At 40.2% G+C, this 19,430-nt stretch overlaps 1 protein-coding gene across 1 annotated transcript in view; it reads left to right on the top strand.

The window, feature by feature from the left end:
- The window catches only part of RPS6KA2 (ribosomal protein S6 kinase A2), a 173,814-nt gene that overhangs the window by 127,707 nt on the left and 26,677 nt on the right, over positions 1 to 19,430 (top strand). The window contains exons 11-14 of the mRNA XM_075748564.1: positions 2,710 to 2,774; positions 10,823 to 10,925; positions 14,474 to 14,604; positions 16,368 to 16,493. Coding sequence (XP_075604679.1) covers positions 2,710 to 2,774; positions 10,823 to 10,925; positions 14,474 to 14,604; positions 16,368 to 16,493 — 425 coding nt within the window. The remainder of the gene's footprint in view (positions 1 to 2,709; positions 2,775 to 10,822; positions 10,926 to 14,473; positions 14,605 to 16,367; positions 16,494 to 19,430) is intronic.

Here is a 19,430-nt window from a genome sequence, read left to right as displayed (position 1 = left end):
TGCCCCTCTGGGCTCCCAGAGCTGTCCCCAGTTGAGGGGAGGACCAGGCCACGTGCCGCTGCCTGCAGCCACAGCACACAGCCGTGGGCTGAAGCAGCAGGTCTTGTGGCAGGGAAGATCAGGGAATAAAACCTGCAGGAAGCGCTGAACCTTTTCCATGGTGTAAAATCAACTGCTGGTAATTGGAAGTCCTTCACTCTTTGCAAAATTGGGCTATCACTGTCCCAAATCTTTTTAATATGTTAAACTAACCAGAGATAGAGTCAAGCCCTGGCACTCCTAACAACGTATTTTCTCTGTGCCAGAGCTCTGAGGTTGCCCCAAGTGGGAAATGCTAATTTTTCAAATGCCTGTGTCAACTGCATGCTGCATTCCTTACTGCACACTGCAGTCCTTCACTGATAGAGGTAGCTATGGGTGGGCTTTTTCCTTAGTTCTGGTTTCTGTTGAATGCATCAGCAGTTATCCTCAGTCTAGGGAATGCTACCAGTAGCTTACAATGCCTGTAGCATTTATCCCAGTCATTCAAAATCAGTTTGGCACTTGGGTTTCATCCTTATGTAGTAAAGATACTACTGCACATTACAAAGTTTCCAGTCACCGCCACTGAACGCAAGACATTTTTCACATATATTTCTTCTCTGAAGAGTTGCTTAATGTAATTCTCGTCAGAGTAACTGTGTCAGTTTCTTGTTTCTGTTGGCATTGCTAAAATCAGAATGAATCTGCTAAGGGTATCTAGTGCAGACTTTAGACTGTGCATTGAAAAAACATGCTGAGGAGGACATAGAACAAGTCTTGTTGCTATCTAAGTCTTCGTATTTTCTTGTTCAGTACCCAGGGGCCATTAACAACTGCCTAGGGAAGAGTAAAAATAGGGTAAGCATACGTGATACTTCACCCTAGTTGATCCCCAGTCTTCACTTGCTTTAAGCTTAAGCAAGGGGTTTTCTGAACTTGTTGTTGTTTGTCAAGGAAGTAATCTTCAACAGATTTAATTTCAATATACTTTTCTGGTCTCCCCCTGAACTCATATAAATATTTTGCACCCATATCATCTTTTCCAAGGAATTCCATGTCACACAACTATCTTTTGCCTGAGGAAACATCTCCAGATTCTTCTGAACCTGATTCCTGCTAGCATTATTTAATGACCTATATTCTTGTACTGGAAAAGATGTGGAAGATTTAATCCCTATTCCCATTATTCCAAATAATAATGAATTTTTAGATCTCTACCATATGCCCTCTCAGTCATCTGTTTCCAGGTTGAAAAGTCAGTCATTTTATACCATTCTTTGTTGCCCTTCTTTGATTTTTCCTACCTTTAATAAATATATCCATTTATAGGTGAGGCTGTCAACTACATTCCGTACTCAAGTTGTAGGTGTACAACAGACGTATACAGTGACAATGTAATGATGTTCTCCCTTTTGTCCTCTTTTCTTTTTCTAAGGTTTGATTTCATGTTGTGTTTCCCTAGAACTGTCCATCGCAACCTAAAGACCTTGCTCCTGGGGGGGGATGTGCACCTCCAAGCACATAATTTTGTATGGCAGGCTAGGATTGTTTATCCTCCTGTGCGTCACTTACATTTGTCTATACTGTAAGATTACCAGGATGGGATGTAATCAGAAGAACATTCCGCTTGTGGTGTTATCCAGCAGGTCTGACAGACAATCCTGCATGTTATGTTCACAAAGTGTTTGCTTTTCATATCCATTCATCAGTGAATGTTAAGCAGGCTGTAGGAAGCCGTTCCTGATCAGTGCATTTTGACAAATATTGGTAATGTCTTGTACACAAGGAGAGCAGATGTCACATTTTACAAAAGCTTGAGTTGACAAGACCTTTCTAAAGCTGCTTGTAATGTTGATCTTCAGAAAGTACAACTACTGCATATGAAAAGCTGAGTCCTCTGAGGTGCTGAGTGCCTTTTGCAAGGTGCTTATGAATCCTAAGTCCTTTTGGGAATCAAGGATGCTCAGCATCCTTGTAAAGTGCTGGGTGCCTGTCAGGAACTGATTCCAAAATTGCAATGCAATGCCTTTGCTTCCAGATGTTATTTCTCTTACTGGAAAATGAAAGGTGCTATTAATAAAGTCAAATCAACCCAAAAAATGGCACGCTAAATCTTCTCTGACAGTTGTTTAATTATTACTGAGCACCTGTTGGGTTTTGCAATGGCACTGAAGCAAATAAATTCAACTGAAGGAATAAAAAAGGCAACCTTCAGTGAAGGCATAAGGCAAAAGTAATGAAAGAATTAGATTCATTACCAGATCTCAGAAGAGTTTCCCTAAATATTCTCAGAAGAGTTTCCCAGTACCTTTGCCATAGTATCAGGACATCTTAGGGCCTCTCCTGGCCTCACTGGTGCGTGCGCTCTGCTCCAGTTGAAATCCCACGTCTCGTCTGAAGCCTGAAGAGAGCAGCTATTCAGCCTTGGCACCACCCTCCATTAGAGAATAGTAAAAAACCCTCAGCCATCAGATGTTGGGTTAATTTGTGCCCTTGTCTGTATTTATGGTAGTTTATACTGTTATTGCAGTTGCACTGTTCAGGGTTTCTTGAGTAGAAGAAATGTTTAGATGGTGACTCTGACTTTGTCAGAAGAAAAGAGGGGATGGGGAGGAAGGCTGAAGAAGAGATGACATGCAGCACTCTTCTAAGCATGACTTCATTTTGATTCTTTCATTCTCTTGTCAGGTGCTGGATTTGATGGAGTGGAAGAAATTAAACGTCACCCTTTCTTTATTACTATAGACTGGAACGTAAGTGCAGCAGCATTTTATTTATTTATTTTTATTATTTTTCTTAGCTGAATTTTTTAAGAAAAACTGCCATGCTTAGAAAAAAAGATGGCGTGAACTCTTCATAGAGAAGCTAGAGCCTTTAAAGTGGGGGCCTGTGTCTCTTGCATATATATTTGGCAGTGTGAGGTTTACAGTTGGATTCAATGATCTCAAAGATCTTTTCCAGCCTAAATGATTCAATGATTCCATGATTCTATATATACATTTGTTCACATACCCACAAGTGAAAGAAATAGCTGCTTTCAGCATAGCCAGTTTTTTCTAACTGCTTGTCTCTGTTTTGTCTGATGGTCTGGCTTATCATGGTACTGCCTGAGGCTATTTGCAGTGTTCTGCAGGATAATTTCCACATTCAGCTCTAATAAACATGATGCATTGATTGTGGGAGCTGGACTGGAGTGAAAATGAGCAGCTTTAAATGAAAGAATTCCTGTAATATTTGAATTGCAAAAGAAAACAGAGCCAAAGGACTGGTCTTGAAAGAGATACTCCAGAGGGAAGTGGTCTGATGCTGTAGGTCCCTCCATCTTTCTGCTTTTATGTTCCATATTGAAACACTTCTCCCTGGGTTAGGCAAGCTGGACTAAATGCTAGTTTTATTCTTTCCGATATCAGGAACCTCCACAAATCCTTTTCTCTCAGAATTATTTAGAGGAGCCCCAGGTCTTCCCTTACACGTCTGCCAACAGTAGCTCCACGGAGCTCCAAGACCTGCAGGTGCATGCTTTTCCCAAACACAGCATGGTGCTACCGGGACTGGCTGCCTATCTGCTGAGTGGGTACAGCAGGCTGTACAGCAGGTCGTGCTACTTTATGCTGGGGAATAATAAATCTTACAACAGGATAGGTCTGTTGACCCCTTCTTGTCACTTTTGGCCTTAGTAACCATAGGACAGGATCTGGCCCTTCCACTATATTGCGATGGGGGCTACAGAAAAGCACAACATAGATGGATTTTCAGAAGTGCGATTTTACATCACTGAGCATACAAATAAACCAGCCAGAACAGGAAACGGCAACTCCTCTTACAAGTGGTTGATGTTTTATTGAGGTGAGTCATTAATTTAACATCAGCACTCAAAATTGGAACAGCAAACATTTGATCAAATGTAACATGGTTCAAATAAGCCATGTCAGACATCATTCACAGACTGGTAAACAAGGATTTATTTTATTGCTATCAGCTACAGCTCATAAAGCTGGCAGTAGAGATTAGCTAAGTATTCGATTTAGACTTGCAACAGGTTAAACCTTCTCACATTTTCAGCGTCATATTTGTTCAAAGTGACCTATTTTTAGACAAACCTGGAGGCAAACACTTTTCATTCCTGATCTGGACATCTGCCAGTGCATCAGAGCTCCTGTTTGCCACATCCTCCAGAATCTTCTAGTTTAATTTTATCTGACTGGTTTTATGATATTGTTATGTCTCTTTAATACTTGATCTGAATTCACTCACGAATGCTAGTGTAACAGGTCACATTGATGCAGTTCTCACTATTAATTCTGGTTAAACAGCATGAACATATGTGACAGAGCCAGGGCTTTACAGTAAAGCTAATTCCTCTGTGAAAACACATTTTTTGGTGCCCAAGTGGCCTTTGAAAGCCCCAAAGAATCATTTATTTTGGAAAAACTCATGAATCTAAATTGAATTGCGTGTTGAAGAGTTGGCAGGACTCATAAGCATATTAAGAGATGATCAATGAAAGTGGAGTTTGAGATTTTCCTTTATGGCCCAGCTGACTTTTAGTCCTATTACATATGTTCGGGAGTCTAGATTCTCTTTCTTTGTGTGCTTCTTACTAATCATGAGAGTCTGTATAAAGACTTTACATTTATGAAAACACTAAGTGAAAAGAAAAAATAGAGAATCCTGAAGAGTTAGGTTTTTCATTATTATTATTATTATTCTCTGTATTCCTCTGGTATCTCCACAGTCCTTATCTTTGCAATCAAAATACAGGTCAGGTGCATACGTCTTAACGTAATAATCAGCACTGGAGCAGTGAGAGGGTTTCTCCTTCTTCAGTGTTTGCTAGTGGAGCAGCTCAGTAACTCATCACAGAGAAATGAGGTTCTGCATCTTGGAAAGGTTTTCAGCAAAGTCAGTTCTGGACCGTGAGACTCCTCAAGACCACCTTCTCTCATGATGATTGGTGATTGTTTCAAGCTCAGTTCTTTAGGGAACAATTTCATGCCTGTCCTAAGGAAATTGTAGAGTACTCCATCATTTGAAAAAGTTTTTATGTATGGGTTAGGAAAATATCTACTAGGAAGAGGCTAGGTATGCTTGAACATGACTTGGAGGTAGACAGGAAGGTGGATTTAGTTGCCCTTTGATGTCTTATCTAGCCCTCTAACTTTACTGTAAAATGTAGCTGTAAAGACCCATTTTAATCTGAGATAATTAGTGCTTATTGCACTCTCTTGGAGACAGACAGATCATTATTACACAGATCAGCTATCATCTTTGTAATATATTTGCTCATTTAATCCTAATTTTGCTATCATTCATGGAGATCTTGGGAAGCTTATCTAGCTACAGCAGGAGTAGTGTGTGCATTTCAGAGGGGTGTGAGCTAGCCTGGCCCTGAGCTGAAGCCAGGACTTTGCCTTACAATGATCATCCAACCAACTGTTAACGTGTTCTCCATGGAGAGAAATAGAGCAGGGTCAGAGAACAGAAATGGATCAGGCACAGATGTTTAGTGCTGATCTCTGTACTGTTGCAGGAAAAAGAGTCCCTGATGCCCTCATTTTATTCTTCCACCACATATACAGAGTCTCTTGCATCAATTTGCAGGCAGTCAGCAAACAACATTATAGAGGCAGGACATGAATGTTGATTTATTGTATACCTTGGTGATATAAAGACCTCAGAGAGCAAAAGGCAAGCTCTCTTGGAGAGTTCTGCACTACCTTGGGAGCTATGATAGACAGGACTACTGCAACTGACAGCATAGAAACTTTCAGCAACTGTAGGAAAACGATCCTCTATGAACAACTCCCTTATCACAAAGGGTCAGAATGGGTTAGTGTCTTCTAGAAACCCAGTGCAAAACAGGTCTTTATTTAAGCAAGATTTTCCCTACAAGAGTGATGTGATAAACAAGAACAAACCACCGAGTTGCTTCATCTCAGTTTAAAAGAGATTCAAAGCAGAAATGAGAGTTAGCTGCTTCCTTCCAAGTTGTGTGTCAAGTCTAGGTAGTGCAGTGATGAAGTCATTAGAATCGCAGACAGAAATGTATAAATCAGATCTTCACGTCAGAGTACTATCAGAGCTGTTCCCTTGGGGTTTGGATTGGGGCTTGGTTATTGTCTTTAACAGTGAAGTGTTTACCTGTTGGAGCAGTCATTTCCCACTTGTTCCTCATTTTTCGCTGTCTTCAGACAGACGCTACCAGACAGTGTCTGGTTCGGATGAAGGCAGCGACCACAGTGGAAACAACGTACGCAGTGTGAAAAAGCCCCATTATGATGCTGCAGGTGCTCATGCCAAGCACAGCAGCGCTGATAGCGTATCACCACTGCAATAGGTGCAGTCCTGGAAAACATGAGCGTGGCCAGAGAACAACTATCCTCCTCCTGTCCTTTCCCACAGCTGCTTTACATCATTCCCATGTTCCAGGGTGCTGTTCTTCAGTACAAATCTCCAGCCACCCTAAGTTTAACTTTTGGTGTGTAAGTAACACTAAAGGAACTGTGGACAATCTGACACAGAGGTTTTTATGCCTAAACTTAAATTATGGCATGAGCTAATCTCTGTACGAGTCTCGTCTTTACAGCTATCGTCACCCAGTAACAACACCCTAAATTCCCACTTTCGAGGGTGAAAAAATAGATGAAGGTTTCTGCAAATATCAGTCTTATTGTTCTAAGGCATTTAGTAGGCACTGTGACACAAATTCAATAGATCCTTTGTTAAATGAATGGACTGTCTTTCATGATCAAGGCTGGGATTCACAGGAAGGAGATTAGATGTCAAGCTCCTTCTGCTTCTGTTTTCCCTGCTTACTACCCTTGCACCTCCTTTTCTCCCTAAGACAAGCAGACCCAAAATGAGTTGACCTCAGATAGTTTCAGTCATTGGCTCTGAGAAAGCGCAGTCTGGTTCCTGATTCTTTTATTACCGTGTCTTCTTTCCGGGTCATGCTTAAAGAATTTCTGGCTTTTCATTGAAAATGAAAAATGAAATCCCTTTTTACAGACTGCAATCAGAGGAGTGGGCTATACACAGTATTTTTTGTTTAGATGACAGGCTAAATTGGAACTAGAACACATGATATGCTAGGAAATCAACTGTCAAATACAGCTGAGGGAAGGAGTGGGAAGAAAGTGGACTCAAGTTCTATTTCCTTCAATATTAATCAGAGATCAAACTAAACTGAAAACGTGAATTTTATATCATTGCAGATTTTACAAACAGTAGAAATTGATCCCAAGGTCTGAATTCTGCTAGCTTTTCTACCATTTGCAAGCAATAACATTGAGCCATTAATCTAAGAGAGGACAAGCATTTTAGAACGTAGTTCATCCTTTTGTCTGCTTATTGGATTTTCCATGACAGGTATATGTATCAAGGGAGTTTATTCTCACACTACAAGTGCGTCACTGTGGAGGGTAGCATCTTTCTATTTCTAGAAGGTGTCTAAGGAATAATTCAATTCTTCATCAAAGAAACTCGGCTGAGGAAATGACTGAATAGTTTTTAATTAAATTAAACCATTTTCTTTTTCTTGATATTTGCCAGGCACAAGTACAGGGCATTTACATCTCTGGGTTTTTTTTAGAAGTGCATTTTTTTAAAGATGATGCAAAATTAACTGCTTATACATAACAAGAAACAGATGCATGTCACAGCATTTTGTTACTAGTCTCCCTGGTGTATTACTTGAGTCCCAGCTGAGGAGGTGTTCAGATGAAGCTCATACCAGGGCTCTGGCAACATACATTAAGAAAAGGTCATTGGGACCTGAGGGAAAATTAGTTATTTCAAAACAAGGAGGTTGTCCCAAATCAGAAAGGAAGTTAATAGAAGCTTATAGTTTCTCAGACTGCTTGAGAACTGTGTTTTAGTTAATTTGTAGGTACTTATTAATCTGAAGGTACTGATTATCAAAGTCTCAGAAGGATGTAAAGGGTTGATAAGTAGACAGAAGCATGGATATCTACTTCAAGCATGTATCCAGGTATGAATATCTAAATCAGTAGTTTCACACCTTGGAGTTCATCCCCCTCATTCTGTGGATTATGCACTCCCTCCGCACAGCCTCTGGATCCGACAGCCGTGCGTGATGCACAGTGATTCCTGATACCTGTCAGTCGCATTTTTCTGTGCTAAGACAATGCTGTGGCCAGTTTAAAAAAATGGGGGTGGGATGTGAGAGGTTATTCTTTACTGGGAAAGAGAGAGAAATTACATTCTCAATAAAACATTAAGGACTAAGGAATACATTTCTGCTTTATGGATGTGAAAACAATATGGAAGAAAAAAAAATCTTCAGCTTCTTATACCCATGCAAAATAACACATATACAATGATCTTAAGCACCCAAGCTGAAATTTAAATGCTCCAGTTAGCACTAACATATCCAAAGTCTCTTTTGAATGCCTAATAAGATGCCCCAAAATAATAATTTGGATATGAAAACTGGGATTTAAACTGGGACAGCTGGGACTCTCTTACCATTAAAATAGGTGGTGGAACTCCCAGTGACTTCTGCATACAGAGCCAAGGTTACCATGACCTGGGATGTAGATAACTCTTTAAACTTTACCAGAAGTTACATGACAGCCCGATAGAGATGGTCAATGAGAAGATTTGAAACTTAATTTGCTATGCCACTTGCCACTCTGATTGGTCTCTGTTGGAAGAGATCCAGGTGATCCATCAGCCCCAAATAATTTTGGGAGCATGGTAAGAGATAATAGGTTAATGTATTTCACTTAAAATTAGAAATATTCTTGGAAAATCCAGACAGATCTCAAATCCTCCAAGAGATTTGTTCTCTGTGTGTATAGGAAACAACGGCTATGATTCTTACTGTTTTCGTAGATCAGCTGGTGTCCTGTTGTGTTTTGCAGTCTACAGGGTGCGGGTTTTTAGAGGAAGAAGTGTTCTGCCTGCAGCAAGCCTTCATATTTAACTCTGTCGGGCTGCCCTGTGGTTTAGTTTGCTTCAGTGAATTGGCTTTGGTTGTAGTGGCTTACCCAGAGAACTACAGCCAGCGTGGGATGGGAAAGCCCACACTGCTCTGCTTGTTCTTGTTCCTCAAAGATTTCATTTAGTTATCTAATTCCAGAGCTTGGGGGAAAAAAAAATATTTTAGGCAGTTTACCTTTTGCTGTTCCTAGTTGTCTAGTCAGAAACACCAGAAATAATTTTTATCACAAGTGGAAAAGAAAATGGAAAAGGTAGTCATCCGTGTTGTGCTCAGAGGAGGTGCCTTTCACTCGCACAAGCAACTTCTTTGTTTCCATCCCCTCCCAGCAAGCGGATTTGTGATTACACATCTTTAGGCGACGTGTGACTCATGATGAAACTTAAATCCCTCCCTAGTAGTGGAGGATGTGGGTTAGGGATCCAAAATACAAATGTAGCTCCAACAGCACTTAGGAAACTGCAGATGGGGGGAGGAATGAAGAGGCCAGAGAGAATATGGTTACGATAATCAAAAGAGAGTGCAGTTCCCGAATGATGTTCAACCCTAAAACATTTTCCAATTTGTGGACCTCACAGGATGAGGGGTGCAATTAATTCAAGGAGGAAGCATGTACATGTGACCATATTGCTCTCTGCAGTAGAAGGACTGCAGTTGTGAATTAAGACAAATAAGGGGAAGCTGGAAGCAAATAGCTTTCTTAAGGTGAAATCCTAGCAACAGAAAAACCTTCAGTAGGTGCTGAGTTCTCTTTGAAAGTTCTGTGCAGACAGAAAAAGATATATGTTTATTATTAGGTTGATACTTTTCAGTTGATGAGTGACACTTCCTGCTTAAGATGCAATTGGCTTTTAATTATTTGGGAGACTGGCTTTCCATTGTGGCTCACAGCAGTTATTCATCTCTTTTTCTCTCAGAAGATACAGAGCAGTTTTACGCAAGCAGGAACTTTTTATGGTGAAATGGCCATTAATTATTGCAGAGTCATTTCCAGCCTCACCATTCCACTTTTCCAAGGAATCATAATTCAACCACAAACATATGCTTTATGCTAATGCTAATACTATGCTACAGAATGTCCTGCCTCAAGAACCTTTATTTATCTATGCAAAATCAAGTTCAAATTATGTTGATGTGTATATATCTGAGGTTTGACCACATGCTTTGTATTACAGAAGTTAATTCACCACAAACCCCACACTTAAAAAGCATCTTCCTGCATACAAAGAGCTGGACAAGCATGTATTAATCTCCATTAAATATTTTGAAAAGCTCGTTATGAAGTTGTTTTAAGAGCTAACCTGAAAATGCATATTACAAACAGTCGTAAAATTGAACTCTCCAGCTCTTATCATGACTTGAAAGTTTGGATGAAATGTTATATTTATGCTCAGACATGTTAATTATTGGCTCTGCCTGTGGCAATTAATTCAGCCTTTGAAACCTGAGAACAAAAGCATTGCTAGAAAGGGAATGCAGTCTAGGGACTGAAGCGTGGGGCAGGGAGTCAAACTGGAGGTCTGTTCCCCGTGCTGCCATCAGCATGATGTTCAGTTTTGGCCATTTCAAGCAGAGATGATGAAAAGATCGCTGAAATCAGTAGGTCTCTTTCCGTTAACCTCTGTAGGCTGTGGATCGGATCCAGACATGCTGCACCTCGGTGTGTTCATCTCCCAGGGTGCGTGTGCGTCCCTATGAATGCTTGCAAAGGAGCAGGGTGTAGCGATTTCTTAAAGATCACTAAGCATCAGTAAAGAGGCCACAAAGTACCTGGTAATAAAGGCAGATGTTGAAGGTGTACAGGTTGTTGTTGACTGTGATCTGTTCTGCTCCTTGTAGAAACTATACAGGAAAGAAATCAAGCCGCCTTTCAAGCCTGCAGTGGGACGGCCAGAAGACACCTTTCATTTTGATCCAGAATTCACATCTCGGACCCCCACAGGTTAGTAAAGTGGCACATAGGCAATGCATCTTTTTAGTGAGTAAATTCACTCTTCCTTCCCCTCTCCATTCCAATGAGGTCTAAAAGTCTGATCACCTGTGGGATTACTGGGGTTTGCAACGTCCAGCAGGAAGCAAAGACTGTTTTGCGTTTACAAGAAAAACTCATAAGCGTTTCACCAACCTCACATTAATTAGTCTTCAGAAAGGATAGATTTCACATTTTTAATAGGAAAAATAACTCTTGATTTGCTATTTTATTACTCTTATTGTTGCTTACATTAGTTGAATTTAACTATTTTAAATTACCTCAGCATCAAAGAACTTTGCATCTCTGCAAGTTGGTATTTAACTATATATTCCATAGATGTTTTCTTTAATTATGAAATCCCATAGACTATGGACTGTTGGAAGTTAATACATGATTAACAGTAATAGAGAATCTTCTAGTTCTTAGATCAGTAGAGTTATGCCAACAGGAAATTTGGCTCACAATATTTAGAAAATCCTTGCAGTAAGAATGTTGTTCCTATAATTTCTATTTCCTAACAGGAATATCACACTTTGTGAAGTATATATATGCAGGTGACCATTGCACAAAACACCATCTTTCCACTCCTTTAGTGGAAAGCAAGAATATCAGTAACGTCAGAGTGGTAATCCCAGTTACAATGTTGCCTGTTGCTAGACATGGATAAACTACGTTACATTTCTGCCTTGATATTCCTGTGTAAAGAGGAACCTATTTATGCATTCTAAAATGTAAAAAATCAAATAGCTGTTGTTATGAATGAGTTCTCCTGCCTGGAAACAGGTTTATGTCAAAGTTTTGGATCTGGTAACGTGCCAATCCAGTAATTTGCTGTACCTCAGAAAGTTTCTATAGCCTGGAGGTTGAAACAGCTTTGTGTGGGTTCCTAACCTCAGCTCTGAGTGTGCCAAAGATGTGGTTTCTGACATTGGCAGTTCCTCTCTATGGGTACAGTTTCACACCACCTTTTCTCAGGGATTCATCTGAGTTAGAGTTGCTTTTTCTGGCCACTTGTTTCCTAAGTCCACCACTGTGAACCCACATCTCATTTGTGTTGAGTCAGCTCCTCACAGGGAGCAGGAAACTGAAGCAATCCAGGTTATAAATGGTGACTTCAACAAGGATCAATCCAAGATCATTCTGGTGATCCAACTTGGATTTCAGACCACAAATGGTTGTACTGTTGTAAGTGATGGGGCAGCATGCTGTAACCAGCAGCTTAGGCAGATGTCTTAGGCTGGCTTTACTGCTGAGAAAAAATACATAAAATTGCACCTGAAGTATCTAAATTCCCTCCTCTGCAAATAAGATAATAATGTTCGCTAACCCCAGTGAAGCATACTGAAGTAAATTACTCAAGATTTATGAAGCCTTTGAAAATCCTGTAAAGTTAGATGGTTCTAGTGGGACAAAGCGTTATGACTTTCACAGGGAAAAAGATTACCATTATACAAGATGGGCGTTTGCAAGTGGGCCTAATTCAGACATATGAAATGATCCTGGATTTATCAAAACTAGGCAAATTGTTTAGGTTTCATAGCTATCAGTTAATTAACATGATTTAAACACAATGTTGCACTTAACACAGGTGTTTTAACATTTAATTCATATGATGGCCATGTCACTTGGTGGTGATCAATATTTACTATTGAACACCAAATAATCAGTAGTTCTTCTACAGTGTTTGATGAAGAGATTGGCAGTGAATTATGAAGAAACAGTTATTTTTAAATAGAGATGACCTAGCACTTACATTTTAGAGTTGGATCACAGCTTCTCTGAAGTTCAGGAGATTTGAATTATTGTCATTCCTTTTTTAAAACAAATATTCTTTCATCTTAATTAATCCCTCTTGGAAAATCACTGTTGTACATATACCATTGTAAGAAGTACCTAGTGATGCAAGAGGTCTGGTGTGACCCATCCATGTATTTTGAAGGAGAGTGCCCATCAATACACTGAGATAAACAAATAGCCCACGTCATTTTACCAAAAAAACAAGCTGCTTCATGTACTTTGCAGTGAGGTCTGACTTGCTGTGCTTATTTCTGACTCCTGTCAAGGCTGAGGCGGCTTTGTAATGAGATATAGAATTAGCTGCAGTCTCAGTTTTGTTTATTTCCAAGCAGATAATTTGTTTTTACCATATTCTGGCTTCAAATCCTCTGTTCATTTGACCAGTAGATTTATACAGGGAATGTCCACACAAGGAAATGCTTACATTCTCACATATGTTCAGGACCTCAAGAGATATTCAGTCATCCACGCCACTGCCCTACACACTAATGGGTGGTGCTGATGGTGTAGGCAGGTGAGTCAGATATAAGGTCCAGTGGGGATGTATTTTCTTTACTATAGTTAAACTGCGTATTTACAGACTCCTGCAAAGAGCTAGTTTTCTAAAGTTTAGCTTTGTAACTTGCCATGGTAAGTCACATGTGGCAGGAAATGAGAAGGGGAGGGGGAAAAAAAACCAAACACAAAAAAAAGAACAAATGAAAGGTGAGCAAATTTTAGTACTATAGGTTTTACAATACCCAGCCAGCTACCAAGGAATGGTTTGCGATGTGACTCGTTCTTGCTTCTGAAAATATCAGGGACAAAATATACATTGGGGAGAAAGATCTCTTTAAAGCTTTTCAGAGTTTTAAGTGAAGTGCAACTCTTCTCGATTTGGCAGGATGTTTCTCTCACTGAGCAGGGTTGTAGGTACCAGGAACTGCTCTCTAATTATTTCATTCCAAAGGTAGAATAATTCAGGGCTCTCTGATATGCAACCATTCCTCCCCTGGATTTGCCATGTCAGGGGAAGGAGTGGGGAGAAAAAGTCTATAAATGTTAGTTAAAACACTCCTAGTCATTTTGTTCACCTGAGGACAAGTCAACCAACATCTTCCCTGGAGTAAGTCCCAGCTCCTAAAGCTGCTCCAGAAAGATCCTTGTGACGCTACAAACCACCACTACTGGAGCATCGCACTTTTACACGTGCTTCAGGTCCTGTCTTCTCTACATTCTCCTGACCCACACAACATACCACATTACCCAGATAGCACTTTAGCCTTTGTAATTTCTGTAGTCAAGGTGTGCTGCCAAGGAAAGATTTAGCAGCTTGCAGCTTTTTTCCACTGCCTGGAGAACCTGTGCTAAGCCAAAGGGCTGCCCTGCCTTGAGCCACCTGTCTTTCTCCTAGCCTTGCCATCCTGTGCCTTCTCTCTCTGTGCAGACTCCTGGCACAGGCAGTGCTTTGCCTAAGAGTGAACATGCACATGTGAAAAAAGCCTCTGTACCCAAGAGGAGAGATCCTTGCAAACAATACCCCTGCACTGTTCTGATCCAGAAGAACAGGATGCAGAAGGCACACCAAAGCCTTGATGTGGAGGTGGATTATATTCACATTTGTCTGCCAGTTTAGCAGGATCTGCTGTTGACTGGCAGGGGTGACTTTGTTGCAGGTGCTGCGCTATTACTTTCTGATCTTTTGTGCAGCTCGTGAAGCCATTTTCTTCTTTCTCCTACAGATTCCCCAGGTGTTCCTCCAAGTGCCAATGCTCATCATCTTTTCAGAGGGTTCAGCTTTGTTGCCTCTAACTTGGTGCAGGAGCCTGCACAGCAAGATGTGCACAAAATCACCGTCCATCCAATTGTGCAGGTATTGATGCTGATGTTACACTTCACATTTGATGGGCAGATACATACGTGCATAGTGTATTTAAACTGCCTCAGCGTTCTCACTGGTATTTCACAGCTACCCAGTGTAAGTAGGAGGTGTTTACATGCAGCATGTAGGAGGTGGAAAATGAGAATTTTTTCCCAAAGGCTTTTATCTTTAAGTTCGTGTTCTCCACAGCCTTTACAAAGGAAACAGAAATTGCACCTTATCACAACTGAAATGAAAAGTACTTCTGAACACCTGAAACACAATTCCAGTTGTGCATACAGGGCAGCTAGTGATGTGTTGTTTTTTTCAGAGAGTGCATGTCATTCTCAACAGTTTCGTCTCGAATTATATGATATGGTCTGTGTTGGTAAAGGGGCTTAATGAACTACTGCTGTAGGCTCCCACAGACACAGAGCCCAAGCTCCTGGGTGTAAGAGGCCACCATGTCCCTGTTGCTATTGCACAAGAGCCCGGCTGTACTCACATAACCCAGAGGGCCTTGACAGGGGAAGGACACTTGCCAGACACTTGGTTCTTTGCTGCCATTCCCCTACAACATTTTCTCCAGTTATCGTAATTTAAACTAGAAAAAAATTGCTACAAATGGCTCAATACATCAGGGGGACAGTGAATCAGGAGAGAGAACTGGGATGCTCAAAAATGCAACGAATTTTCCCACGAGGAAAAAGTTCCTCTCTTACTCATGGCAAGAGGTATACACGCCTCAAGGGGGAGAGCCCCTGTCTGTGGTTTTCATAGGTTTTCATCCCTATTTTAATATTTTACAGTGGAACATGTCATATTCTTAAATATTCTCTTATGCAACAGTAAGTGAAATGTCACCCAAGCAATTACAACCCAGAAATTTTATATATATATTCCTGTGGTTTGCTTTGTAAAAATGTATTGAACGTCACATGTGCAGGTCTTATCATTTAGAAGGTTCTGTGTGGACTTTGCTAGCAAGGATACATTTTCTAGGCAGAGGATCCTAGTGGATTTTGAGAGCTGTTGGTCATGTCTTGAGTCCTGGGATGCAATTTGCAGCAAGACCTCAGATTTGGGTTTCACCACCTATCCAATCTGCCTGCCCAAATGTTTTCCAAAGGGCATATGAACTAATGGTGCCACAGTTAATTTTGTACCCTTCAATAAATAACATTAGAAATTTAAAATTATTTTCCTGCTATTTTCACTAGCAATATATTTTCTTAAGTTATATTGGCTTAAAAGAGTAACTTTTCTCTCACACAGAAATCATAGTTAAACATATCCGGGACAAGACCTCCAGTGGTCTGCAGGCACAGCCTATATGTGGGGTATCTGTTTTGAAGCCTGTGAAGCTACTAATGGTTTATAAGTTATCTGGCCCCTCAGTAATTAAAAATAAGTTTATGTATTGTCAAGTTATGTGGGTTTGTCAAAGGATTTGTGCCCAGAGTTTCTTGTGAATCTCTAACAGGAGGGCATTGTCTGCATTCCCCATATAATTAGAAAATCACTGCTTTTTTCCCATTAGTTCTGCATGGCCAACTCTGTCCTGTAGACTGAAACAAAAAGGTAAAAAGGGAGGGGACACACTTGTTTGAGTACAGAGCTCCAGATTTTTTTTTAACAACTTCGACAACCCGCTAAGGACAAGAGAGCTCTGTGAAGGAGAGGAGATCAAGCACTTCCTTTATTAAGACGAGGCTAGTCCTTGGCTTTACATCCCCATGTCCCGATGACCTTGTTTCTTTTGTCTTTTCCTATAGCAGTTACATGGGAACAACATTCACTTTACAGATGGATACGAGATCAAGGAGGACATAGGAATTGGCTCCTATTCAGTGTGCAAGAGATGTGTTCATAAAGCCACAGATACAGAGTTTGCAGTGAAGGTAAGAAAACCTTCTGGTAGGTGCCAGAAATGTGGTTGAGACTGCTCTGCCAGCCTGGGCAGCAGCACGGCCAGTGGATATTTTGTTGGCTTATTTCTTATTGGCGGGTGTTGCTTGTTCTTTTCTTTCTTTCAGAAGATGGCAGGTTTCATAATAAGCCTTATGTTATTTCCTCACACCTTAATCTCATGAAGTAAAATTCCAGAATGGAAAAAAACTTTACAGTCTTGCATGGAAATCCTGCTAATCATTTCAGCCATGCTCCTTGCAAACTAGATAAGATTTTTAACAGATCGTCCATTGAATCATCATAAACAAACAAAATAATGTATAAAATGATTGCAAAGTTGAAATAGCATTTTACTCTTCTTTCTCAAGTTTAGTTCTGACATTCTTTATTGTAATTAGACAGATTTGTCAGTGAAAACCATAATCACCTTCAAAAACTCAGATTTCCTTTTGTCTCCTTGATATTCAACGCCAACATGCTACACAAAGGAGCAAAAGGCAGTCTTCAGCAGAGATTTAAAATATTAATTCAGTGGAATTTAGCTGGCTATTAAAGACAAGTCAGTCAACTTCAGACTTGGTCAAGCAGCACCAAGTAAAACAGAGGTACTGCAGATGCAGAGGCCAGGAAGCTGCTAGGATGTAGGTATGAGGGAACCTTTTCTGTTAAGGAAGAACTTTGGTAGAACTGCTTTGAAATGTCATGCTCAGAGGACTAAGTTGCAATCTCTGTTAAATGCTATTGAATGAACACTACGCAGCTATTACAGGGGGCAGAACAGACCAGTGTTATGTGGCAAGTGGTTGTGAGGTTACAGCTCCGAGGAAGAGTCCCAAACATTCAGTTTTCTTTAAGAAAAAGGTGTAGCAATTAAAACACACGTATGTTAGAAAAGTATTTCATGGTTTTGTTCTTGTACCAAAAAGAGACAAGATTGGATTAAATGAGGAATCAGTATAACAGATTTGAAAAGACACAGACAGTTAAGTCAGATTTTTTCATTCTGTATGATGTCATGGGAACAGATTAAGTGAGCATAAGTCAAGAAGTAGGTCCCTGAAATCAGTACATAGAGAAATGTATTTACCAAACTTGCAGTAAATGACGGATGCTAGCCAATTACTGCTCTACTTTTCTTATTTTAAAATTTTACAGAAGATATGCAAACTTAGCTTATAAAGGAGATTGTGTCTTTGCTGTTAAATCAGATGATGATAACTTAAAGAAGTGATCCAAACTGTAGTCCATGAGATAAATGAGCTGAAAGTAGTCAAGAAAATAATATTACACCTTCTATTCCATCTTATTTTTCATTACAAGACTGATGATAATGCAGAATCCATGAAAGTCCATGAAAGTTTTGGTGTCTGCCCGTTGTGGTGACAAAAATCTGTAAACCACTAATAACTGAAAATCTGTTGATGTCACTATTCAAATAAAGGTTGATTTTTCTAGGCTACACCATAATTAGGAGGATGGTCCTACCAGCAGGTCCGTGGGCTTGCGCATGGACGTGCTAGGATTTTCATTTCTAATGAATGGGAAAATTAGATTTTTTTTCCAGTGTCCAGGTCATTTGTCAACAGATGGCATTATGTTATAGTAGGTATGGGTTCTGTGTAATTAAATTACATATGTGATGAACAAAATGCATGTTAAAGTAATAACTTTAATATTTTATTTGTTTCAAGTATTGCTGACAGTTTTATCAGTGTAATACAGCCAGCATGAAACCAAAATAGAATATCTGAGTGCCTGAATCCAGGAGGGTCCAGCACCCACTCAGCAGCTGGGGATTTGGGGTACCTCAGAAGATCTAGAGCAAACTCAACACATGGAGACATTCAAACCCCCAGAAGAGTTTAACACTTTGATTGCTAGATTTATGCTCTTTCCCATTTTTATTAATCTTTCCTCTCTTTCTTCCTTTCTTCCTCCACTTCTTCTGACTCTTTTCTTGTCATGCCGATATGTCTTGATTTTGACTACCAGTTTAGGCAGCACACACAGAATCTCAGTTTCTGACACAGTGTGACTCAAATGTGTAGCACAGATTTGGGGTTGGAGATGGTTGGTGGGTTTCTGTTTGTACCATCTTTCCAGCATATTGAGTGCTGCCTCTTTTATTATTATTCCTACCAATATATTCATTTTACTTGCCTTTCAATTTTATTTTTATCTCATATTAAGATCATATCATTTTGTTATCAAAGTGGCTCGCTTTCATAAAGATTGCACAATGCCACCCATTTCAAGTAATTAGATAGCACAGGAGTTGCAACTGATATTATCATAATTACATATCAGTCCCTTTTGACATGCATCCTTTAACTCTCTCTACAAAAATCACTGTAATTACACTCTTTTGATTTCTTTCAGTAAGTATAATTTTCTCAGTGCTCGCTAATACATAACATTCGCAGGAAAAAATATCTGCAGTGATAGTTTGTATGATAGGCAGCAGCCCCATTTGCTTGGCACCGCCTCATTAAAAGCTCCCTCTTTAAGATGAGCTGCCAACACGTCAGAGAGCATCATCCCCTCTCCCTGGGGGGAAGCTGGTGATAGCGAAGGAGGTAAGGAAATGACGTGGTGGCATCACCGCGGGAAGACACACATCATGTCATTGGGTAAATAATCCCTCCGTGGAGACTGCCACTCACCAGGCCTTGTTTACCATCGCTGTGTAGCGCCGTACCGGGACAGCAGAGTATCAAGCCAGAGTAACTTGAGTCAGAGCTACAGCCGGTAAATTCACTCAGAAAAACAAAACCTTCCCTAGCCCAGAAGCAGAATATATTTGTTAAAATGCAAAACATTTCATCCCTTTTCTTGTTGCTGGCCATCTGTGACTAATTGGGGCCATCTTATAGAGATAATTAGATGTCTAGCAGTGCAAAGAAGTTCTTTGCTGATGTGGTAAAAGC

Source organism: Balearica regulorum, chromosome 3, assembly GCF_011004875.1.
Source record: "Balearica regulorum gibbericeps isolate bBalReg1 chromosome 3, bBalReg1.pri, whole genome shotgun sequence".
NCBI lineage: Eukaryota > Metazoa > Chordata > Aves > Gruiformes > Gruidae > Balearica > Balearica regulorum.
This window is presented reverse-complemented; position numbering and strand designations above follow the sequence as displayed.